Source organism: Gymnoscopelus braueri (genome assembly GCF_963280865.1).
Source record: "Gymnoscopelus braueri genome assembly, chromosome: 5".
Classification (NCBI taxonomy): domain Eukaryota; kingdom Metazoa; phylum Chordata; class Actinopteri; order Myctophiformes; family Myctophidae; genus Gymnoscopelus; species Gymnoscopelus braueri.
The window spans coordinates 40,714,883-40,738,549 of NC_137606.1; the positions used below are offsets into that span (position 1 = coordinate 40,714,883).

At 42.1% G+C, this 23,667-nt stretch overlaps 1 protein-coding gene across 1 annotated transcript in view; it reads right to left on the reverse strand.

Moving 5' to 3' along the window:
* tenm4 (teneurin transmembrane protein 4) overlaps positions 1-23,667 on the reverse strand; it is a 319,789-nt gene that overhangs the window by 41,409 nt on the left and 254,713 nt on the right. The window contains exons 27-28 of the mRNA XM_080429457.1: positions 21,189-21,361; positions 15,481-15,716 (exon numbers count right to left, since the gene is read on the reverse strand). Coding sequence (XP_080285583.1) covers positions 15,481-15,716; positions 21,189-21,361 — 409 coding nt within the window. The remainder of the gene's footprint in view (positions 1-15,480; positions 15,717-21,188; positions 21,362-23,667) is intronic.

Below are 23,667 nucleotides of genomic sequence, written 5' to 3' on the forward strand. Positions count from 1 at the left end.
ACTTAAGTAAAAGTAGCGCTTCCACAATGAAAGGCCTGTATTCAAAATGTTACTTGAGTAAAAGTACAAAAGTATTGGCATCAAAATATACTAGTACCAAAAGTACAATGACTCATACACACAATATATTTCAATTAATGTCTTTTCCAAAAAATAGCAGATCTACAAGCTCACAACGCGCCTCGATATTTTCGTCGTGAAATATGTGTTTTGCATTAATAATAAAATTCGGCAAAGTAGTTCGAATATATACTTTATACCTCTGACATGTAGTGGAGTAGGAGTATAAAATATTGAAAAATATAGTCTCAATCATATTGCACTCTGAGACACTGAAAGTAAGCGGAAAGACTAGAATGGCAGAAATAACAAGCCAGACATGATAGAACAGAGGTACCCAGAAGGGGTCTAATCATTGATGTCAGGTGGAAACCTTGTATGTCCAAAACCGTATTATTATTTCTTTGAACGTTTTAGAATAGTGAAAATAGACGATCGACAAGCTCACAACGCAGCTGTGAGATTGTAGATCGGCTATTTTCACTACTTTTGCGTGACACTCTTGTATGATGAAGTAGGGCATACATTTACGGGGTGGGGGGGGGGGGGGGTTCTGGAAGGCAGCGTCATCTAGCAGGCCAGAGAAACACTCTGATTCTGACGCCATCTGTCTCATTCAGAGACTGTTTTGGCACAAGCCTGGTCTGCTGTGGTGGACAGTAGCCAAGTGCATTTCCTTGAGTACTGTACTTTGCTGTCGGGCTTATCTCCATATTTTAACTTGTTGTGTTTTTTTCGTAACTTAAAGCTCAATTTGATCACACTACAGCGTCACACAAAAGCATCAAAAGTATCAGATCTACAAGTTCGAAACGGGGCGCGAAGCGACGCAGTTGGAGCTTGCAGATCTGCTATTTTTGCTATTTTTTTATTTGAATCCTGAAAGGTAAGTTGTTTTGGACAGTTTCCACCCAACAGAGACATTGAGTATCTGTACTTTTGGGTATAGTGCTTTTGGATACTTATGACTCCACTACATTTCAAAGACAAATATTGTACTTTTGACTCCACTTCATTTCCAGGAAGGGAAAAAAAAAGTACAGTTATGAATTAACCACTTAATCCCTTCTGTAATTTGTACTTTTGAATACTTTTCAAAACTTTTGAAGTAATTTTAAAAGCAAGTAAGTACAAATTTGACAGAGCAACTTTCACTTGTAGTGGAGTAACATTTCACCAGGTGTATCTATACTTTGACTCAAGTGCTGGAGTTCAGTACTTTGTCCACCTCTGATCATGTCTTCAAGGTGTCTTTGTGATTAATCTAAAATGGCTTCTCTGCAGGTACGACCAAACGGCTGGGCTTTTTGCACGCCGTTTGACAGCGCTTAATGACATCTTAAAAACAGCCCCGGTCAGAAAAGCCACGGCTTGGCTCCTCTCCAGTGGCAGCCAGCCACAGCGCGGCTGGCAGAGGTGGGGGGGGGGTGGGGTGGGTGCACTGCTGGGAAGTCTAGCTCTTTCAGTCTGGAGCTGAGAAAAGGCACGCTGGGGTCTGTCGCCTGTGAAGGGGACGATTACACCAGAGGCAATTAATGTCACCAATACCTAATTGAGAGGATTACTTTACACTAAAAGCAAAAAGATTCATGAGCGATGTGCGCCCCGGGTTCCCTGAAGGTTTGGGCCAGCGTGAGCAATTTGAGCCTGAAGAATGAGTCCCCTTACCCTCCCCTTTACCCGGGACACCCTCTTTGGGGTCCACTGGGGATGGGGGGAGGGGTGGGGGGGGGAGAACAGCGGGATTCACATCGGTTACTTTCTCTTTTCTACAGGGATGACTGCCTCCGCACACAAGACTTTTAGTGTCAGAACAAGTGTCAGGCTGCTGAGACAAATTCACATCATCGGTAGTTTTTAGTTACTTTTGGGTCAGATTAGCGAGGCTAAGGCATTAGACATCAAAGGAAGCCCCTCCTACCCCCTGGCATTCCAGGAAACACAGGACGCAGGTTCACCTCCCATGGCCTCTTCATAGCTGAGAGAGGCCCAGTGTTATGTACAGAAGATTGCTGTGGTCTCTGTACAGATGAATAGAAAGCACAGAGGGGGCTTACAGGGAGGTCTTAGGACCCCTTCCCGAGAACAATAACCCACTCATGGGGAATTATTTTAAATTTGGACATTTGTTTTAACAAGCAAAACTTGAGGGAAGCAGATGTGAGGCAATGGAGGAACAATGGCTATAGGTTGTATGGCACCAGGCCAAATGCCCAGTGCTATACTGTAGATCAGCACACCAGCGCCAATATTGCACGGTATATCAGAGCAGTGGTTTTCAAAGTGGGGGCCGGAGGTGGGCAAAGGAGAGGAAAAAGGAAATATATATATATATATATATATATATTTCTCTTTTTCAATCGAACCCAGTTCGATTTGTGCGTCTTTTCGCATGCGGTAAAAACTGATTGACTAATCGCACCCTGTCTGCAAAGGCCTTAACTGTGGTATAACATGAAACAATCCTGATGCTTTTAACATCACTCAAATACTACAATTATGTACCTTTACACTGGCCTCTGCACCATGATCAATGATCAACACATGAAATATTTGTCATCTCAATATATATGTTTTTATGATGAATAATAAGTTCACTCTTGTTTACTTTCTGCAGTGATGTCAACTGTATTTATTCTTCATTAAGTATAAATCATAAAAACATTGTTTATTGTTATATAGTAATCAGTAAAACTGTGAGAAATAAACTGTGATCTTATTTTGCTTAACTGCAAACACCTTTTCACACAAAACACGCACGTGAGCAAGTGATGCTTAACCCATTCACTCCGGGAACGCATCTTTGTCATTTTAGATCTCGTTGGCTATTAAAAAATAGCAGATATACAAGCTCAAAGTTCTATGAGCTTGTAGATCTGCTATTTTTGAAAAATCATGAACATTTTTGCAAACATTTGTAACTCAAATCTTTGTTTCTGGGGGTCCCTGGATTATTTATTTTTGACAAATGTTCACTTTAAAAATATATATATTTCCAAGATTTGCACACATTTTCACGATTTTTCCCCAAAAAGCAGATCTACAAGCTCATAGCGTGGCACTCATAGCGTGGCACTCAGTGCTACGCTATGAGCTTGTAGATCTGCTATTTTTTAATAGCCAAAGAAATCTAAAATGACACAGATGCGTTCCCGGATTGAATGGGTTAACCCTGCTACCGTGATGTGGCAGTGACAACACAACTTTTTCCCCCTCTTTTTTTTCTGATGCTAATGTTCTAAACCTGTTACTACATACAGTACACTTTCTGTTTATATCTTGATTATTTCATCTGTTTCTATCCCGTGTCCTTTTTCTCCTGCTCTGACTCATACCTCTATCCTCTCTCTTGTCACGGACATGGAGCAGCGATGGAGCAGCGCACGGAGAAAAAAAGATTCTGATTATTCTGATTCTGACTCAGTCGCACCCTGTAGCATAATGGAGAAAGGAAGGGTTTGTCCTCGGCTCTCCTTCCAGATTGAAGCCGTTTAGGATCGTGCTCTCTGGCAAGGAGTGGCGGCCACAAAGATCCCCCTCCATTACATGTTGTTGCTGTCGAGCAGAAACCTCGTATCTCCATATTTCAACCTTTTATGTTTTTTTTCCCGTCAATTTCATCATACAAGAGTGTCGCCAAAAGTAGTGAAAATAGTCGAACTACAAGCTCACAATGCGACACGTTGTGAGCTTGTAGATCGGCTATTTTCAATATTTTATCTACAAAAATAATGTATATTAACCCATTTAAATGGGTTAAAAAAAGGAACGGTTTTGGACATACAAGGTTTCCGCCCGTCAGTGGCGATATACAAACTGCACAAGCTGACAGGCAGCCCTGTTACCATGGAGAGGTTGTGTGTGCTGTTGGCAGCATGCATCATAAGCTCGCCGGCTGGCCTGGGAGAGGCTACGGGCGAGCCCTTAGCGGCACGCTGTCGCCGAGGGCTGCAGGGGGTAAACCAGGTCCACGGCTGACCCGTTTAGCTTCAGGACGCAAGGGCATCGTGCAGCGTGCAACGCCGCGAGAGAGCGCACCCGTGCAGGTCGGCGTGCTGCTGCGGCGTACAGCACGGTGAGGAAACCCAACTCGAAGCTATAGGGCTGTTCAAAACAGAGGGAGGAAGCGCTGCCCGGGTTCAGTCACAGTGGCTTTCTCTAACAGGTGCTCTTCAGTAAAACAGGTACAGGTAGGTATACATAGAAGCAAAAAATAATAAAAAACGAAGTTCTGCTTGTGGTGAGGCAGACTGTAGGGAGAAAATACTGAGGCACTCCGTCTTCAGGTGAAAAATAATAACTGTATTGTTGAGCATCTGGCAGTACAGGATAACCGACGCGTTTCGACACTTGGGTCTTCAACAGGGTCTGACAATCAGGGTGATTAGTCACGCGAAGCTAGGGTTGTCACGGTTATGACATTTTACTTGCCGATTAATTGTCACTCAAATACTTGTGATTAATGATTTAACTGTGGTCAAACATTAGAACATTATGAATACAAATAACATTTCTGTTTGCCTTTTAGGCTTAGTAATACAAATAAAAGTGCTCCTCGGAGCACAGGTCTCCGCCAGGTCAGGTAGGTTATTGTGGGCCAGCAATGTTTGGAATTCGCTTTCAAAATGGAATATGAAAAATCGGATAGATTCGTCTTGATCACTTGACTATAGAGATAATGTGTACAGATTTGAGTGATGTTTGGACAAAATTTGTGGGAGTATTATTAAACAATATATTGTCGGCCTATAATAGGGCAATAATAAAAGGGTGGCATTTGTTCCTCAACATAGTGCAAATCTGTGTGCAAAGTTTCACTACATTCGGACGCAGCGTTCATGATTTGCGGCATTTTGTTCAAAATGGGCCACTCCTGCAAACTTTAGATGTCAATCTTAGCCAACCAGGATGGAATATGAAAAATCTAACAGATCCGTCTTGCTCACATGACTATAGAGATCATGTTTACTGATTTGCGTGAAATTTGGATAAAATCTGAAGGAGTAATATAAGTATTTTCTTGGCCTCTAGGGAGTGCGCATACAAAGTTTTAAACAGGTCGGTGCAGTTATAGGTAAAAACACGAATCGGCCCGTTATAGCGCCACCATGTGGCTGATTTGAAAGATTTCAAGTAGCATTTCGACCTCGGCCTAGTGGGAATGCTCGTGCAAAATTTCACGTAAATTGCATTCTGTGTTCATGATCTGAGGCATTTTGTTCAAAACGGAGCACTCCTGCAAACTGTGGAAGCCAATCTTAGCCAATCAGGATGGAATATGAATATAGTGTTTACTTGTAACAATACATTGTGGTATTGTGCTATGTTTACTTAAGTAAAAAAAAAGAAAAAGATCTGAGTACCTCTTCTACCAATCACTGCCATCACCTCTGCACTTTCTCAAATCCGCCCACCCCCGGCACTTTCGCTCTTTCTCTTTTTTTCTTCTCATTCGCTTGCACCAGAATCACCCTGCCCCCCCCTTCTCCCTCCCGCCACCCCCCGCCAGATCCCGCTGCCAGACACTCACTCAGCCACCCACGTAATATCACTTGACATGCCACTCAAGGTCGCTCAATGATTCCAGCTCCGTTCATCCCTGTGTTCTCGCCATTAGGCTGCTCCCATTTCTCCATCTCACCCCTGGGGCTATTGTCTGTAACATACATTAGAGGGCTTTCACCACGTCCAAAAGGGACGACGGATGGACGGACGGACGGACGGACGGACGGACGGACGGACGGACGGACGGGGGCCATTAAATGAACAGCACAATGACAGACAAAGTGGCACCTCCCCGTTAGCCATGTTGTCTCCCCCCGTGGAACACAACTTAACCAAAGATTCGGTTGGCCTTATAACAGGCAACGCACAATGAAACCTAAGCAGGCAATTGAGCCGGAATAAATTCAAGAGCTATTGGCTTCTCCCCGGTGCTCGCAGGGCAATGTTCCAGTGGGTCATTCTAGACTTTATGTTCTATTAGACAAAAGCTTGTGATTCATTGGTGGAAAGTAACTAAGTAGATTTACTCAAGTGCTGTATATAAGTGCAATTGTGAGGAATTTGTACTTTGTGCAAACATTGTACTTTTTACTCCACTACAATTTATTTAGCGACAAGTTAGTTTGTAGATGTAGATTATTACAAAACATATGACCAATTACCAATTAAGCCCAAATGTATACTTCTGCTATTAAATGTAAGAAAAAAAAATTGTTTATTTTTTGTATATTTTCATGCCAATACTTGTAGTTTTACTAAGTAAACTTTTGAACATAGGACTTTTACTTGTAACTACATCTTGGTATTGCTACTTTTTACTTAAGTAAAAATAAGAAAAGAAAGAAATGTGAGTACATGTTCCACCACTGTGTTTATACCATCATGAATGAGTAGCCGGCCTGTAACTGTGTCTGTGTTACTGTTACGGTCATTCAGTCAGGTCACACAGATTGATCGGGTCTGCTATTATATTGCCCCTGTAAAAGTTTGACTGTGCTGCTGAAATTTAACCCATTTAGACCGGGAAAGAATCTGTGTCATTTTAAGATGTATTTGGCTATTCAAAAATAGCAGATCTACAAGCTTGTAGATCTACTATTTTTTTTTTTATCGTGAAAATGTGTGCAAATCTTTGAATGTATACATATTTTTAAGGCAAACATTTGTAACTCAAATCTTGGCTTCTGGGGATTCTACAAATGTCTTCTAACTCTATACAGTTTTTTGAAAAACTTATGTTTCTATATCAGTGGTGTTCAAACTTTTTCATGTCAAGAACCCCCAAAATAATATGCATTTGGCCGCCGACCCCATCTCAAAATATGTTGTTCCAGGGAACCCCATGAAGCAAAGATTTGAGTTAAAAATGTTTGCTTTATAAAAACTTTCCACGATTTTTCAAAAATAGCCAAAGTATAAAATATGGATATAGTGGTTGCACATAATGTGTTCCCGGTTTGAATGGGTTAAGACAACCCAACCTTTCCCTGTTCCTTTGAAAGACGTGAATCACATATCCAGAGGGTATCTTTCACTCTGAAGGATCTTCACACTCTTTTATTTCGTTTTTTTCCCCCCAGTCCAGCAAGCAGATCCAGTAAGCCGCTGAAGCAGTGCTTCTCAAAACCGGGCTCCCCCAATTAAATGATTGATAGTTGAATTGACCCTTACAGGTACTGTATGTAACACTGAGAGTGTACACATGGAACCAAATGGACCTGTTGGTTCCGTTTGTACACTCTCAAGAGTTATGGGGGGGAGGGAGGGGGTGCATGGCCAAATGCATTCTAAACTGGGACCCTTGAAAAGAAAATTACAAAAAAGTTTGAGAACCACTGCCTTTGAAAACTCCAGAATAAAATAAAATAAAATCCAGAGGGTATAATATGTCCTCCTATTTCATTTGACTTTCCAGTCCAGCCAGCACATCCACTATAAGCTGCTACAGTATAAAGTCTTTGCTTTGGTGCAGAGGGGGAAAGGTTTTTGAAAGTGTTGCCGTTAGCCCAGGTGTTTTTTTTTTTATAAAAACAGGGTTAATGACCCAGTGACTGGCCAAGGTGGGTCAGCCACACATCTACAACGCTCCCCTGACTTCACCCTGTGTGTGACACTAAATGACCGCCGTGGCAGGTCCCTGCTGCAGGCCCGCACTGTATGTTAACCCATTCAATCCGCGAACACATCGGTGTCATTTTAGATTTTTTAGCTATCGCCTAAACCATTACTTTATACTTTGACTATTCAAAAATAGCAGATATACAAGCTCATAGCAAAAAAAATTAAACAATCGTAAAAATGTGTGCAAATCTTTGAATATATATATTTTTATACATAACATTTTTAACTCAAAATCTTTGCTCCTGGGGGTCCCTGGAACTTTTTCATGTCAAGGACCCCCAAAATGATATGTATTTGGCCGCGGACCCCCCCCCCCCCCATCTCAAAATATTTTATTCCAGGGACCCCCCCCCCTCTCCAGGAGCAAAGATTTGAGTTACAGATGTTCGCTTAAAAAAATAAAAAAAGCCTATATTCAAAGAGTTGCACACATTTCCACGATTTTTTTTCTATATACGAGCTTGTATATCTGCTATTTTGGAATATCCAAAGTATAAAATATGACACAGATGCGTTCCCGCCCGGTCTTAATGGGTTAAAGCTAAAGCCAACACCATGCACCTGCTCTCTACCTTCTACTGCCTGCCTGCCGGACGGGCCTGCTCTCACTGGAACTCACACTCCCCTCTCTCACACACACACACTACCAATGTAGTGGTGGAACTCACACTCCCCCCTCTCACACACACACACACACACACACACACACACACACACACACACACACACACACACACACACACACACACACACACACACACACACACACACACACACACACACACACACACACACACACACACACACACACACACACACACACACACACACTACCAGTGTAGTGGTGGAACTCACGCTCCCCTCTCTCTCACACACACACTACCAGTGTGGTGGAACTCACGCTCCCCTCTCTCTCTCACACACACACACACACACACACTACCAGTGTAGTGGTAGAACTCACACTCCCCTCTCTCTCACACACACACTACCAGTGTAGTGGTGGAACTCACACTCGCCTCTCTCTCACACACACACACACACACACACACACACAGTGTAGTGGTGGCGGACAAAGTACTGAGCCCCAGTACTTGAGTCAAAGTATAGGTCGTTGCTGTCGGGCAGAAACCTTTTATCTCGATATTCAAACTTCTCCCCGTAAATTAACCCCCCCCCTATACTTGATCATAGTACAGCTTCAAACAAAAGTATCAAAAGTAGCAGATCTACAAGCTAGAAACACGTTTTGATCTTGTAGATCTGCTACTTTTGCTATTTTGGAATTTGAATCCGGGAACGTTTTGGACATAATGAGGTTTCCACCCGAAAGACGGGATAAGCGAGATACTAAGTGAAAGTTGCTCAGTCAACGTATACGTATAGGTTGAAGTACGGGAGCACTTGCTTTTAAAAATACGTAAAGTATTCAATGTAGAAATTGTAATTTACATTTTCTTTTTTAACATCAATGCATTGCTGTATTGAAATTTTGACATTAAAAAGAAAAAGCAAATACTTTCCAGAAAAAAACAACTGTTTTTTTTGGGGTCTCGAACTCAAACGTTTGGGAACCACTGTGCTATGGGGGCAGGAGAATAGTTAAATACATCACAACAAGGAGGGTCGCAGATTATAAGTAAATGTTTTTGTTTTATTTTTCCATATGCCTCAAGATGACAAACGTTCCGGCTATCCAGCCTTCATCGGCATCTGAAGGAGGCTGGATAGCCCAAACGTTTTTCATCTTGAGGCATATGGGAAAATAAAGCAGAAAAATGTACTGTAAAAAGAGTGCGTCACTCCGTGTTTTGATTTATTGAACAGCTTATTTAGACAACGCACCAGAGTGTTCAGAGTAGGTGGTGTATAAATAAGTTTGCAGAGGAAGACTAAAGGTGGTTACACACCGGCGAATATGCGAATATACGCAAAATTCGGACTCGTTCCGAATAATTAAACGACGCTTTTTTCGCTCCGCGAAACTGGTGTGGAAGCTTGCATTGACTTTATAAAGTTTAAAAAAAAAACGTATTATTCGCATGAAAAAAATCGCCCTGGTGTGTAAGGACCTTTACAGTGGTGGTAAAAGTATTCACATGTTTTACTTAAGTAAAAGTATCAGTACTGCAATGTAGAAATACTCTGTTACAAGTAAAAGTCCGGAATTCTAAATGTACAAGTAAAAGTACAAAAGTATTGATATCAAAATGTACTTAAAGTACCAAAAGTAAAAGTACTCATTGTGCAGAAGTTCAAAATGCATAAACAATCTTTTGGGGCAGAAACCTCATCTATCGTAACTTGCCTCATTTTGTCGTAACTTAACGCCCTACTTGATCATACTACATCGTCACACAAAAGTATCAAAAGTAGTGTCAAAAGTATTTAAAAGATAGTATAAAAAAGTTTTTTTTTTTTTAAAGTATCAAAAGTAGCAGATGGTCAAGCTCAAAACGTGCCGCTTCGAGCCGTGTTTTTAGCTTGCAGATCTGCTACTTTTGCTGTTTTTGAATTTGAATCCTCCACCCTTTCCACCCGACAGAGACGATATGCAATACAAAGCAAAGTTTCCTTAATAAGGCATCAATGTTCTTCTTCTTCTGGAGTTGACCACTTGAAAGCAATTTCTGAGGGTCAGAAATGTCCTAGTAGAGTGAAACTAACAAAGTTCTGAGTAATTCAGCACCCGGCACTAAGAGTTGGCAGAAACCCAGTCATATATTCTGATGGAATATTCGTATTCTTCTTATTAACATTCCCACCTTGCAGTCACAGCACGACTGCGGTTCTATGAAAGTTTGTGCTAGCAGGTTAACTTACAGTATCAGGGCCGTTTGCCAACTAGGTCATATAGACTGACTGGCTGTTATTGCTGCTCCAAAAGGTTTGACTGGGCTGCTGAAATCTGAGACACCACTTTTCTCCAGACCCCTCCAGTTCTTTTGGGGACAAAATCCATGTGTGTGTGTGTGTGTGTGTGTGTGTGTGTGTGTGTGTGTGTGTGTGTGTGTGTGTGTGTGTGTGTGTGTGTGTGTGTGTGTGTGTGTGTGTGTGTGTGTGTGTGCGTGTGCGTGCGTGTGTGCGTGCGTGTGTGTGCGTGTCTACTTTTATTACTAAACTTCTGAGGGCCAAGGTATAGTATAACAGAATTTGAGAAATAGACATTGTCAGGACAATGTTCCTGTTCCATGTTCCAGAGAAGTGGTTGTTTATATTTAAATATATATATATATATATATATATATATATATATATATATATATATATATATATATATATATATATATATATATATATATATATATATATATATATCATGAACATTTTTGCAAATCTTTGAATATAGTTTTTTTTAAAGCGAACATTAGTAACTCAAATCTTTGCTTCTGGGGATTCTACCAATGTCTTAAAAATCCTAACTAATCATTTTTTGAAAAAAAAAAAACGGATGTTGCTATAATCAGTGGTTCTCAAACTTTTTCATGTCAAGAACCCCCAAAATTATATGTATTTGGTCGCGGACCCCCATCTCAAAATGTGTTGTTCCAGGGACCCCCCAGAAGCAAAGATTTGAGTTTTAAAAAATTGCTTTAAAAACATTTATATATATATATATATATATATATATATATATATATTCAAAGATTTGCTCAAATGTTCGCGATTTTTCAAAAATAGCAGATCTACTGTACAAGCTCATAGTGCGGCACTCGGTGCCGCACTATGAGCTTGTAGATCTGCTATTTTTTAATAGCCTAAAGAAATCTAAAATGACACAGATGCGTTCCCGGATTGAATTGGTTAAATGAAAAAAATACTCTTTAAAGACGGGGTGCCGTGATTTTCAGTGATCCCCCCCCCCCTAAAACTATAATCATCAGGTATTATGGTTATACTAGGAGGAAGATTTTTTTCAAAAAAGTGTACAGAAAGTGTTAAAATTATGTTTTTATGTGGACACGCCTCCAGTTCATTAAGTATACCTGGTTCTCACCTTAGCACCTCCCCCACCACCTTAGCACCACCCACCTGTCCCAGTCCCTCCTCCTCCTCCTCATGCCCACACCTGTTGTGGTATGATAATGAGGGGGAGGGTACAATTTTACTGTGTCATTAAAGTGCTGTTTTTCTATTGGCACGTTTGACCCTCAAGGTTTCAGCCTCCAGGAAGAAACTCAAAATAGTCAGAGAAGACATAAAGCACCATAAAAACACCACCAGGGGGCTTAATGAAGTTCTATCAACCTCATAGACACATGAAAAACAGAAAAAGTGCAAAACCATGGCACCACCTCTTTAACATGCCCGATATATTGTGGACCTATTTAACAATATAGGCCAAACAGAAGTATATAAAAAAATCAGTTTCCTTGTTATCCTTCTTATATCAAAATCCACATGACATGTATAGGCTTGAACCGGGCAATTTCAACCAATAATACCATGCCATCCAGGCATCAATCACTCTTCAACTGCAATCCTCCATGTTTGTTATGACATGCTCACTTTCCATCGATCAAATCAAATTCCTCCCAACGTTACTGTATGTCCCGCTTGCCTATCTGGTTTCACTCATAAATAAAGTAAGGTAGATATACTCTCATAATGCTGTTTCATGTGGACTAGAAGGAACGTTTTCCAAAAGTGACGGCACAGAAAGTTGTTATAGTTACTGTAAGCTGAGACAATTATTCTGCCCCCTCCCCTCCTGCCTCTTAACGATCTCGTTAGTAGTAGAAAGCAGACACTTTCACCCTCGTATCACTCATTTGGGCATATTTTCAAAACGTGTCAAAAACCATTTGTCATTTTTTCCCCAGCAAATGAATGCCGTAGTTGATCATACTACAGCGTCACGCAAGAGCATCAAAAGTAGCAGATGGCCGAGGTCGAAAGATTGTAGATCTGCCACTTAGGCCTTTCACAATTATTACATAATCGTCTAATCGCAGTTATTTTATATAATCGCAATTATTTTTGCATAATGGTCATAATGGTCATAATGGTCATAATGGTCATAATGGTCATAATCAATTCCATGTTAAAAAATGTCATGTTTTCAAAACAATTCAAAAATAGTGGAAATAGCCGATCTATAAGCTCAAAACGCGTCGCGATGCGACGCTTTTTGAGCTTATAGATCGGCTATTTCCACTATTAATGTTTATTTTTAAGTATAAAGTAGTTAAATATGTGTTATTTGTCATATCTGCCCTGTGCAACTTTTGTTTACGAAAGCTAAAAGCCAAACAGAAATGTAATTTTTATTCATAATGTTCCATTAGTTTTCAACGACAGAAAAACAATTAAATTGTTAATCGCAATTATTTGAGTGATAATTAATCGTCAACTGTTTTGGACATAAGAGGTTTCCACCCGACAGAGGCGATATATAGGGCATGAGTGATTATGATAGGTTGAAACTAGGGGCAATGATTCTAAAATGTCAGTCTCTGATGTGAATTATTTGACAGGGTTAGACAAGCAATGGCTTTATGTGTCCCACATGTAAACAAATATAGTCAGGCCGGTATGGTTCACATCATCATTGAACCAGGGCACAACCTCGCAATTAAAACTATCGAACCGTGTTAACATTTCGTTGCAGAGTTCAATAGATTAAACTGGATGTTTCTACATTTTTGAAAAGTTTAATTGCTTTCACAATTTGACACAAAGTCAATCGGCCTGTAGCCCTCTGGATGAGACACCACAAAGAAAGAAAGAAAGAAAGAAAGAAAGAAAGAAAGAAAGAAAGAAAGAAAGAAAGAAAGGGGCTACTGTTTTACTAGCAACGTGACATTGTTTGCCGTCACCAGGATCTGGACATGCAGATGCAGGGCTGCAACGATCCATTATTTTCTTAGCGATGATTTTATCGATTACTTTTCCGATTAATCGAATAATCGTGAAGCATGTTTTTTTTTAAATACACTTTTAATTTCGGAAAACCTATTAACCAATGTCATGCACAAATAGTGAAAATAGCAGATCTAAAAGCTGACGTTGGGAGTTTATGGATCTGCTATTTTCACAATTTTTTTTATTTAAAAAAATGAAAATCCAACGTTTCACCTATAATGTCATGCCCAAAATAGGGATCAATTACTAGTCCAATATTTTATCAAATTATCGATTGTCGATTATTTTTCATAATCGATTAAATTGATTAGTTCAATTAACTGTCAGATGTAACTGTATAGTCAGATGTAAATCAAGCAAGACCTGACCATGCACCTACATCCCTGAAAGAAATGCTCTGTATGAGCCAGATGAGCTGTTTTTCAGCTCTGTATTATAATAGTTATTAACCTTTCCTTTAATCCATTAGGAACGGCCATCGGCCATCGGCAATCTACAAGCTCTTAACACGTCACATTGCGATGCGTTGTGAGCTTGTAGATCTGCTATTTTCACCATTTAAAGAAAAAATCAAGGCAAAAGTTTGAAATAATCGTGATATTGATTTGAATTAATATCGCCCGGCTCTACCGAGAGCAAATGTGCAACTATGTTCAACAGCTACCAAAAAAGAATCAACAGTTAACTATTTCTCACAAGATTGCCCCACATGACGGCTATATACCAGAGTTCATTTGACATAGTTGTCATTTAATAATCTCCTGATAACGATCAGCGACAGCCAGAGTACTATGAATATAAAAGTTATGACACTTTCCTTTCACGCGAGGTCTTTGCAGACCGTCCCAAACGCCATGTTCTCACGGTGACTGACGTTAAAAAGGATTCTAATTAGAACTAAATACTCACTCAAACACCAGCATTTGGGACACAGCCTGTGTTCGTAGCCAAACAAGCACATCAGGTAACTGGCCTAATTAGGTTGTCTTCTTGGTGTGCTGATTGCTAATTAGCCAAATCAGCCGGTATACCGTGGCGCAGGGGGTTTCACACTTTGGTGCCCGAGGCACATCAATGGGCAAGTCAAAATCTCAAGGCACACCCAGCTTTCTTAGCGAAAGCATCTGCCGTTTTTGCAAATTTTGAAAGTGTGAAAAAAAATATGAATAAATTAATAAATTAAAATGCAAATCTGCAACTATAATGACATGCCCAAAATACAGTAAAGAGGCCAGGCTGAAATTGGTTCAAAATAGTTTGTAGGGTTATAGAATGTGCCTCTGTATTGGGAAATGATTGCAAACATAAAATAAAATAAAGTATAATAATTCATTACTTTTTGTTATCATTTGCAACGAGGGAACAAATAACATCTAGTTATTTGTTCTTATTAAAATATGGAGAATATGTTTCATTATGCATGTGAATGTATTTTTATACATATTTGCATGGTTATGTTGTATCAACTTTGTTGTTTTGCAAGTGATCGGGTTGTCCTGCATAATCGTAATTTCTTTGTCATATCTTTGAATAGGCCTATATATTTTTTAAAGCGAACTTTGAGAAAGCGAAACTTGGAACTCAAATCTTTGCTTCTGGAGGGTCCCTGGGGGAACAACATATTTTACAAATGTTCGCCTTGAAAATATATATATTGAAAGATTTGGCAAAAAAATTATGATGTTTGAACATTTTGAAAAAGATGTACAAGCTCGTGAGCTTGTACATCTGCTATTTTTGAATAGCCAAAGTATAAAATAATTGTTATAGCTAAAATCTAAAAGGACTTCCCGGATTGAATGGGTTAATCGTCAACTTAAATGTGTAATCTCGACAGCCCTACTCGTAGTAGCTGCAGGTGTTGGGATTCGGGAATGAACCCCCCCCCCCCTCTGTGTGACACGTATATATATATATAGCCGTCCTTACCCTGAGCCGGCGTCCGTAGACGGTGACCTGCCCGCGGGCCTGCTCCTTCCTCTGCCGCCACTCCACCAGGTTGAGGCCGTTGTCGATGGCCAGCGTCACGTTCCTCCGGCTGACCGTGGGGTTGACGGTGCCGGCCAGCAGGTGGGGCTCCGTGTGCAGGGACACCTCCATGCCGTTGGCCAGCACCAGCCGCAGCGAGCCGTCCAGGCCGATGTAGTAGCTGTTCCGCACTTGATCTGATGATGATGATGATGGGACACACAACACACACACACACACACACACACACACACACACACACACACACCACACACACACACAGACACACACACACACACACGTCTTAGTCTTTTGAATAACACACCATTTAGTTTTAGTCCTATTTTAGTCATCTGAAATTGTTTTGTGTGTGTGTGTGTGTGTGTGTGCGTGTGCGTGTGCGTGTGCGTGTGCGTGTGCGAGTGTGTGGTGAGGGGGCGCGAAACCTTGTATCTCCATATTTCAACTTTTGATGTTTATTTTTTCCTAGCACAAAAGTAGTGAAAATAGCTGACCTACAAAAGCTCAGTAGCACAATAGTTCAATAGCAGATCGACAAGCTCACAACGTGTCACGCTGAGACGCGCTGTGAGCTTGCAAATTGGCTATTTTCCGCTTTTCTTAGAACCACTTGAAAGTGAAAGTGGTTAAGTGAGGGTTTTTATAAATATTGAACCAATGAAAGTATTAACAAGAGCTTGTGACAGAATAATAACAACATGGGATCCATCAGAACACAGCTTAATTTGAACCGTTTTGGACATACGAGGTTTCCACCCGACAGCGAACGAGATGCAAGTGCTGATGCAGTACAGAGGGGGGGGGGGGAATCTAATATTCATCAACGAGACACGAACATAATGTGTTGTAAAATGGCCGCTCAGCAGAAAGGCGAGCGTTGAGCAGCAGTATTTAACTGAAACAGGGCGATAATGCCGGGGCCCGTGACAACACGGATCAATAGAGAGAGACGCTTTCTTTTCAGCGCCGCAGCGCCACCCCAAGTCAAGTTTTACAGCTGGTTCAACGGCCTGGAGCGTAACACAGGGGCAATGAAAGCTGCTCGCCATGCCTGTGGCCACAGAGGAGACGGGGGGGGGATCACACACACACGCACACATGCACGCACGCGCTAGTGCACACACAGACACACGCACGTATACTCTCAAGGGATGAATGTGAGCCTGTGTGTCACTGTCCTGAGGTGACTTCAGTGAGTGTTCCAGCTTCAGAGACCCGGTGACTGATGTTTTCCACCCAGCATCTCTTATAATACTGTCCCCATGGACATCTCTAATACTGTACTATCCACCACACACTGGTATGTTATGCCAGTGGGTTTTCAACCCTTTTCACTTCAAGGTCCATTATTTATGCTGCATTTGAGCCACGGACCACCGTTTGATGAGATTTAGACTTTAGAATATTTTGTTATCGTTGGATACGATTTTGTCCACAATTCCATGCTGTATTGATGTTGGTACCATAGGAGAGATAACAGGCAAACGTTGATCAAAATACCAATTCCTTAATTAAGTAATTCAGATGTTTAACAATAATTCAACTATTGAGAGCGTGAAATGAAACCAAATGGGCCCGTAAGGGTCCATTTGGTTTCATTTTACACGCTCAAGAGTTAAAGATCTAACAAGGGTCCATTTGGTTACCAACTCTCTATCATTTAGCTGGGGACCACCTGGAACCCCCTCAAGGACCACTGGTGGTCCCCGGGCCACTGGTTGAGAACCATTGTCTTATACTAGTACATCCACCGCACAACATGTCCCCATGGTCCCTGTCCACTGACAGGGACCAGGGCGGACATTATTTGAGGTTGACAATTAACGGCTCATCAAACTGCACATTAATTAGCCGAAGAAAAGAGAAAAAAAAAGATCCTTGGGGTGCCTGCAGTGGCTCATCAGCCAGTTAGCGGTGCGCACACACCGAACGCTCCTTGAGAGCGCGAGGATCCGGGTTAGAATCCAAATCCCATCTTCTCTCTCTCTCAGCCCTTGGTTTAATGTCTTTCCACAATGACCTATCTCAAATAAAGCATAGAACGCCAAAAATAGCCAACAATAAAAATAAAAAAACACACACTTTGTGGCTTGCCCGCCCGCGGCCACATGTAAACGAGTTGCGACGTTTGCACCAAAGCGTCTTTATTCCACACCGGGAACAAACATTTTAAACATGCTATAAGTTGACAGGACTCGACACTCATTTGTCGTTTCTTTCCGCCAACACAGGAAGGCGCCTGAGGACACGCGTGACAGCGCTGTCGAGGCGAGAGAGGGGGGGGAGGGGAGGGGTTAGAGGCGATGGAGGGCTGACCTTGCACTGGCCCGTAGCTCTCTCCATCATGACAGACGCTCCGGGGGGCCCGGCCGGAGGCCTCTCGGCGGGGTTATAGGCCCTGCCAAGAGCAGCGAGGCTTGTGGGGCTTCACACAGCAAGATGAAGCTGAAAATACTGCTGAATTGCAGGAGTTTTTACGCTAATGTATGCATACCATTCTGGACAGAGGGGGAGGCAGGGAGGGGAGCAATGCCTCGCGCTGACGTCTAGAAAGGAGCACGATGCTCCGAGTCTGTGCTGCTGTAATAGAATCGAAACGGAACAAAACAGCGACGTGGTGCGGTAGGAATGCCTAACGGGCTTCGTACTGTAGGGCCGGGCAATTAACCGAAAACATATCTAACCTACATGAGCAAGATTAAGTAGGTTATTGGTTCTAAATACGGGTTTAATCAAATAATGGACGAGCCGTGAGAACCTGCCAGTGAGGAGCCCCCACCGGGAGGTCGTAGAGCCTTTGTCCTACTCTTCTAGCCCAACAAACCCACCACCTCCACGGTGGTGGGCAGGCACTTTACCGCTGTGCCACACTTTTCTTCTCTCTCCTGCTCTGACTCTACCTCTATGTTTTGTCCTCACGGAAACTACAAAAATGATGGAGCGCTCAGAAGAAAAAATAAAGGATTTCACCCAATTCTTTCCACCTGTCCACCTGTGATGTGACAATAAAGCTGATTCTCCACCGCATCCTGCTCTATCCACTAGACACGTTTGAACGTCTGCGCTCCACCCCCGGGTTTGGGGGACAGATTGAGGCACGGCAATCTTCACAGCCTGTGGGAAGGTCGGCCAACAAAGGTCTTAAAAAACGCAACAAATGGAACGACCCGCCAAGCCGCCCACGTCAGCGTTGTATTGAGAGATCACCCGCTTTGCGAGCTCACAAAGCAGACAATGGTGCATTAATTAATAGTAACAGCTCCTGGCACAGAGCCTCCTCTCACCAGCAGATGTCCAGCACAAGGTCACATCGCTGAGGGGGGGGGGGGGGGGATGGGGGGTGGGGGGGAGGGCGGTCATCGGTTGTGGTGGCATCGGTTTCAGACGCACAGATCAATGCGGACGGGTAGGAAGTGCACTTTGGAATCAAATGTTGGCCAAGTGTGCAGTGGTGGAAAGTAACTAAGTACATTCACTCAAGGGCTGTACTTAAGTACAATTTTGGGGTACTTTTACTTTACTTGAGTATGTAAATTTTTCTGTACTTTATACTTCTACTCCACCACATCTCAGAGGCGAGTATTGTACTTTTTACTCCACTACAATTATTTGAAAACATTAGTCACACGACACAAGTTACTTTGTAGATTTAGATTATTACTACCAAAAACACCTAAGGCCTATTTTATACTTAAGTCTATTAGAAAAAATAGCCGATCTACAATTAGTAGAGTATCTCCACATTGTGGTATTGCTACGTTTACTTAAGCAGCAAATCTGAGTACTGATTCCACCACTGTTAGTGTGTGTTTAGGTGGGGGAGAAAATCTTTACAATCTTCCTGAAATGAAATTGGGGCTGGAGAGTTCAAAGCCATCAAGCGGTAATCAATGAAGCAGTTGGTCAGGCACAAAACAGGATATCAAAATGCCAAAGTGTGCAAGACAAATCACATGCACTGGCACCAGGCCTGCGACCTCAGCCCGCCCTCGCTCTCCCCTCGCTCTGATTGGATTTCCAGAAAGCCGGGGATCTCCTATGGGCCAGCAAAACACTGGGTGCTTTATGAATTAAGTTTTACGACAGCAAATCAATACGCGCGTTTTCATATTGGCGAGTGGGGAAGGCACGCCACACTCAAAGATTTTCTGCAACAAACGGAGCGACAAATCCCACTACAGACCCCGGTCGCAGTGTTATTAATAACCTGAGATGTGATGTGACAGCCGCTCATCACACATACATACTGTGAAATGTCACGCCACGTCTCGCCACGTCCCCATGCATGAACACATGAACGGCACATGGCAGAAGAAAGGATTGCTTTGTGGAGTCAAAGTTCATGAACAATTCATGTGTGTAACCTCGCTCCCAACCTTATCTCATCTCATGAGGAGGAAAGCCTGGGGAAAAATAGAGCAGCCGGAGGTGTCTATGGCAGTGGTTCGCAAACTTTTTTGTGTCAAGGACCCCCAAATTGATATGTATTTGGTCGCAGACCCACATCTGAAAAGGTTTTGCCAGAGACCCCCAGAAGAGAAGATTTATGTAAAAGAAATATCAAAAATATTTAAGGATATTCAAAAATAGCAGAGCTATTTTTTAATAGCCAACATAAGTGGTTAAAATGATTTTGATGCTATAACATACTTTGCTGGGGACCCCCTGGAACCCCCTCAAGGACCGCTGGGGGTCCCCGTACCCCACTTTGAGAACCACTGGTCTATAGGGCGGGACTTCTGTTGTACCTACTTCCCCAGGAAGCGATATTTTTTCCGAACAATCACGACATGGTTTTTATGCCCTGGAACTGTAAACAGATCAGCTAACACAGGAATGATGTCCGAGCCTTCCCTAAAAGATCCTGGATGACGCTCCACATGTCCCAGACTCTTCTCCCTCCTAGCTCCCAAACTGTGGAATAAACTTCCCATTGCAGTCAGAACTGCAGACTCACCGATTTGTTTTCTCGACCACAAATGTTAATAATAATGTGATTTAGATAGCATGCTATTTAGACAAATGCAAGGTTCACCGTGTACCTGGTTTCAACGTACCGCATGTTGTTTGCATAGATGTTGTTAAGACATAATTCGAGATTCATTGTATCGGCTACCTGGTATCCTAGTTTCTTCAGGCACTACACTGCCCTCTCTGCATTGTATTTATGTGATTAATCACCTTGTTTATTGTAAGTCGCTCTGGATAAGAGTGTCTGCTAAATGCCTGAATTGTAAATTAATCTGTACAGCATCAACCTAACTTCCTTTGGGGCTTTAGGGCACCCATTTTCAACCTATGTTCATATAATTGGTTCTTACTAATGTTCAAGATAAAAATGGTACATTTTTCTAGTTGGTCTGTGTCTCATAGGAGGGCTGTGGACAGTTCAGAAACCACCTGAACAATCATCATTAGGCAGATTTTATAATTCTTTTCAAACACGATTAAATGTTTTTAATTTAGATTTCTATTACCGCGAGAACAATGGCATCCATTATAGCATGCTAACTTTCCAGGAAAAGCAAGCCTGCAGTTTCCATTAGCTTGGATTCCCCATCGATGGTGTCACTGGTAGGCGGGTTTCTAAACTGTCCACAGCCCTCCTTTAAACCCTTTCAGCAGCAGATCTTGTGTAAGACACCCACCCTGCATCAGTGTGTAGAAGGTCCCCGACGCTGACAGGTTGGTGGTGACCGTGACGTCCTCTTTATTGGAGCCTTCAGTCTGGATGCGCACGGAGCTGTCCACGTCTGTGCGGTAGCTGCTGACGCGGCCCGTGGGGTAGGTGACGTTGGTCAGGCGCCCGTAGCTGTCATACCTGCATGCGGAAGAGAGCGAGGAAGTGAGTCGAATGCTGTAAAACATAATCGTTGCTGTCGGCAGAAACCTCCAATCTCCATATTTTTTTCCGTAAATCATCGCCCTACTTCGTCATACTACAGCGTCACACAAAAGCAGCAAAAGTACCAGATCCGCAAGCTCGACACGACGCGTTTTGAGCTTGTAGATCTGCTACTTTTGCTATTTTTGAATTTTAACCCATTAAGACCTGAAGCCGATTCTACATGTCTCCTAAATCTCCACAGTATTCTGAAAAACGTATGTTTCTATATCAGTGGTGCTCCATCTTTTTCATGTCAAGGACCCCCAATATGATATGTATTTGGCCGCGGACCCCCATCAAAATATTTTGTTCCAGGGACCCCCAGAAGCAAAGATTTGAGTTAAAAATGTTCGCTTTAAAAATATATATATTCAAAGATTTGCACACATTTTCACCATTTTTCATAAATAGCAGATCTACAAGCTCATATCGCGGCACTCGGTGCCGCGATATGAGCTTGTATATCTGCTATTTTTGAATAGCCCAAAGTGTAAAATAATGCTTTTTAGCTCAAATCTAAAAATGACAGTTCCAGGTCTTAAAGGGTTAATCCGGAAAAACAACAGTTTTGGACGTATGAGGTTTTCACCCCACAGAGACGATATTTAAAAAGCTCATCCAGCCGTAGCAACGGCAAAGAAAGAAGCAGGTGCTATAGCAACGAGTAGAGCGTTTCACTGTGACTAATCCTTCAATAAAAGCGCAACATCTCTGCATGTGTGAGTTTGAGTGTCCCCCCCCCGTGTATCTCGAGAACCGCCTGACCACTCCACTTCAAACTAGGTGTGCATAACGCCGAAGGACCTGAGGGAGTGATGAACCGAGTGAGAAGTCGGTTGGATCGGCGGTTGCCCCACAAATATCGATACATCTGTGTATTGGAGTACTCTGATGTCATCAACGTGACATCAGAGTACTGATATCATAGTCTCACCTAGACTCTATATTTGGGCATGGCTGACACTCAAATATGGCCATAAAAGGAACACAGACAGACAGATAGATACAGACATCTCCATATATAGGCATAAAACGGACACAGACAGACAGACAGACAGACAGACAGACAGACGGGTACAACGGATACTTCGACAAAGGGTCAAAATATACAACGGGTTTGCATAACCGGGTGGGGATGCATTCCCAATTTGCATAATTCCTGATTTACATAATTTCCAGAATGGCCACTGCCTAACTGGGCACCGATCTAGTTATTTGTAATTACAAAAGTATGGTAATGATCTTAGTCAAATTGACACTACATGTCAATATATATATTATACACCACCGAGGTATGTGCAAAACAAAACAATAATAATACAATAAATAACAAGCCAAGAAACACATCTCTTCATAGGGTGAGACCATTTTTCTTTTTCCATTTTCAGGAAAACTTCTTATTAGCTTAAAAGATTAGCAATATGGCTTAATCTCATTATGCGGTCTACGAAATAGGAGCAGTGAGGTGAAGGTCCTCTAGAAACGCTGCATCTCACCGGTTTGCCAATCAGTCAGTTCATCACATAGAGGAACGTGAGTGGCTGGATCGTCTCATTCCGCCCATGACGAGAGCACACCACCGTGGAACAATTTGAAATCTTTCAGCTTGACAGTCGCTCCAGAATAAGAGTGAGTGAACGGCACATTACCGAGAATGAGGACTTTTATCTGTGTGGTGAATACAGATTGGGAAGTCCCCCCCCCCCCCCCATCCCCAAATACAGCTCGCCTGCCGTAATAAAGTCTCTAATAAATGAGATAGCAGGCGCTGGTTTACGGATATTTCCTCAGCGCCTGCCATCTCAAATATCCAATATCGAAAAAGGAGAGTGGGGGAGAAAATCATCTCGCAGAGATAAATGATATCTGATCTGAACTGTGGCAGGGACGGGGACTCAGAGTTGTTTTTCAGCACAGGAGCTTCTACTTTCAGGAAATGCTAAATAGCACAGTCATTTTTGTTCTAAAAACGCTTGATTTCTTTGGGATAGGCTACCGCTATATCATAACTTCAATATCAGTGGGATGATCTCCCCCCCAGAGTTCATCTGCTATTAACCCTTTAAGACCTGAGGCGATTCTTTAAAAAAAATCTAAATCCTAACAGTTTTTGGAAAAAAATCTAAACATTTATTTTTTCACGTTTTTTCAAAAATAGCAGATCTACAAGTTCATAGCGCGGCACTCGGTGCCGCGCTATGAGCTTGTATATCTGCTATTTTTGAATAGCCAAAGACATC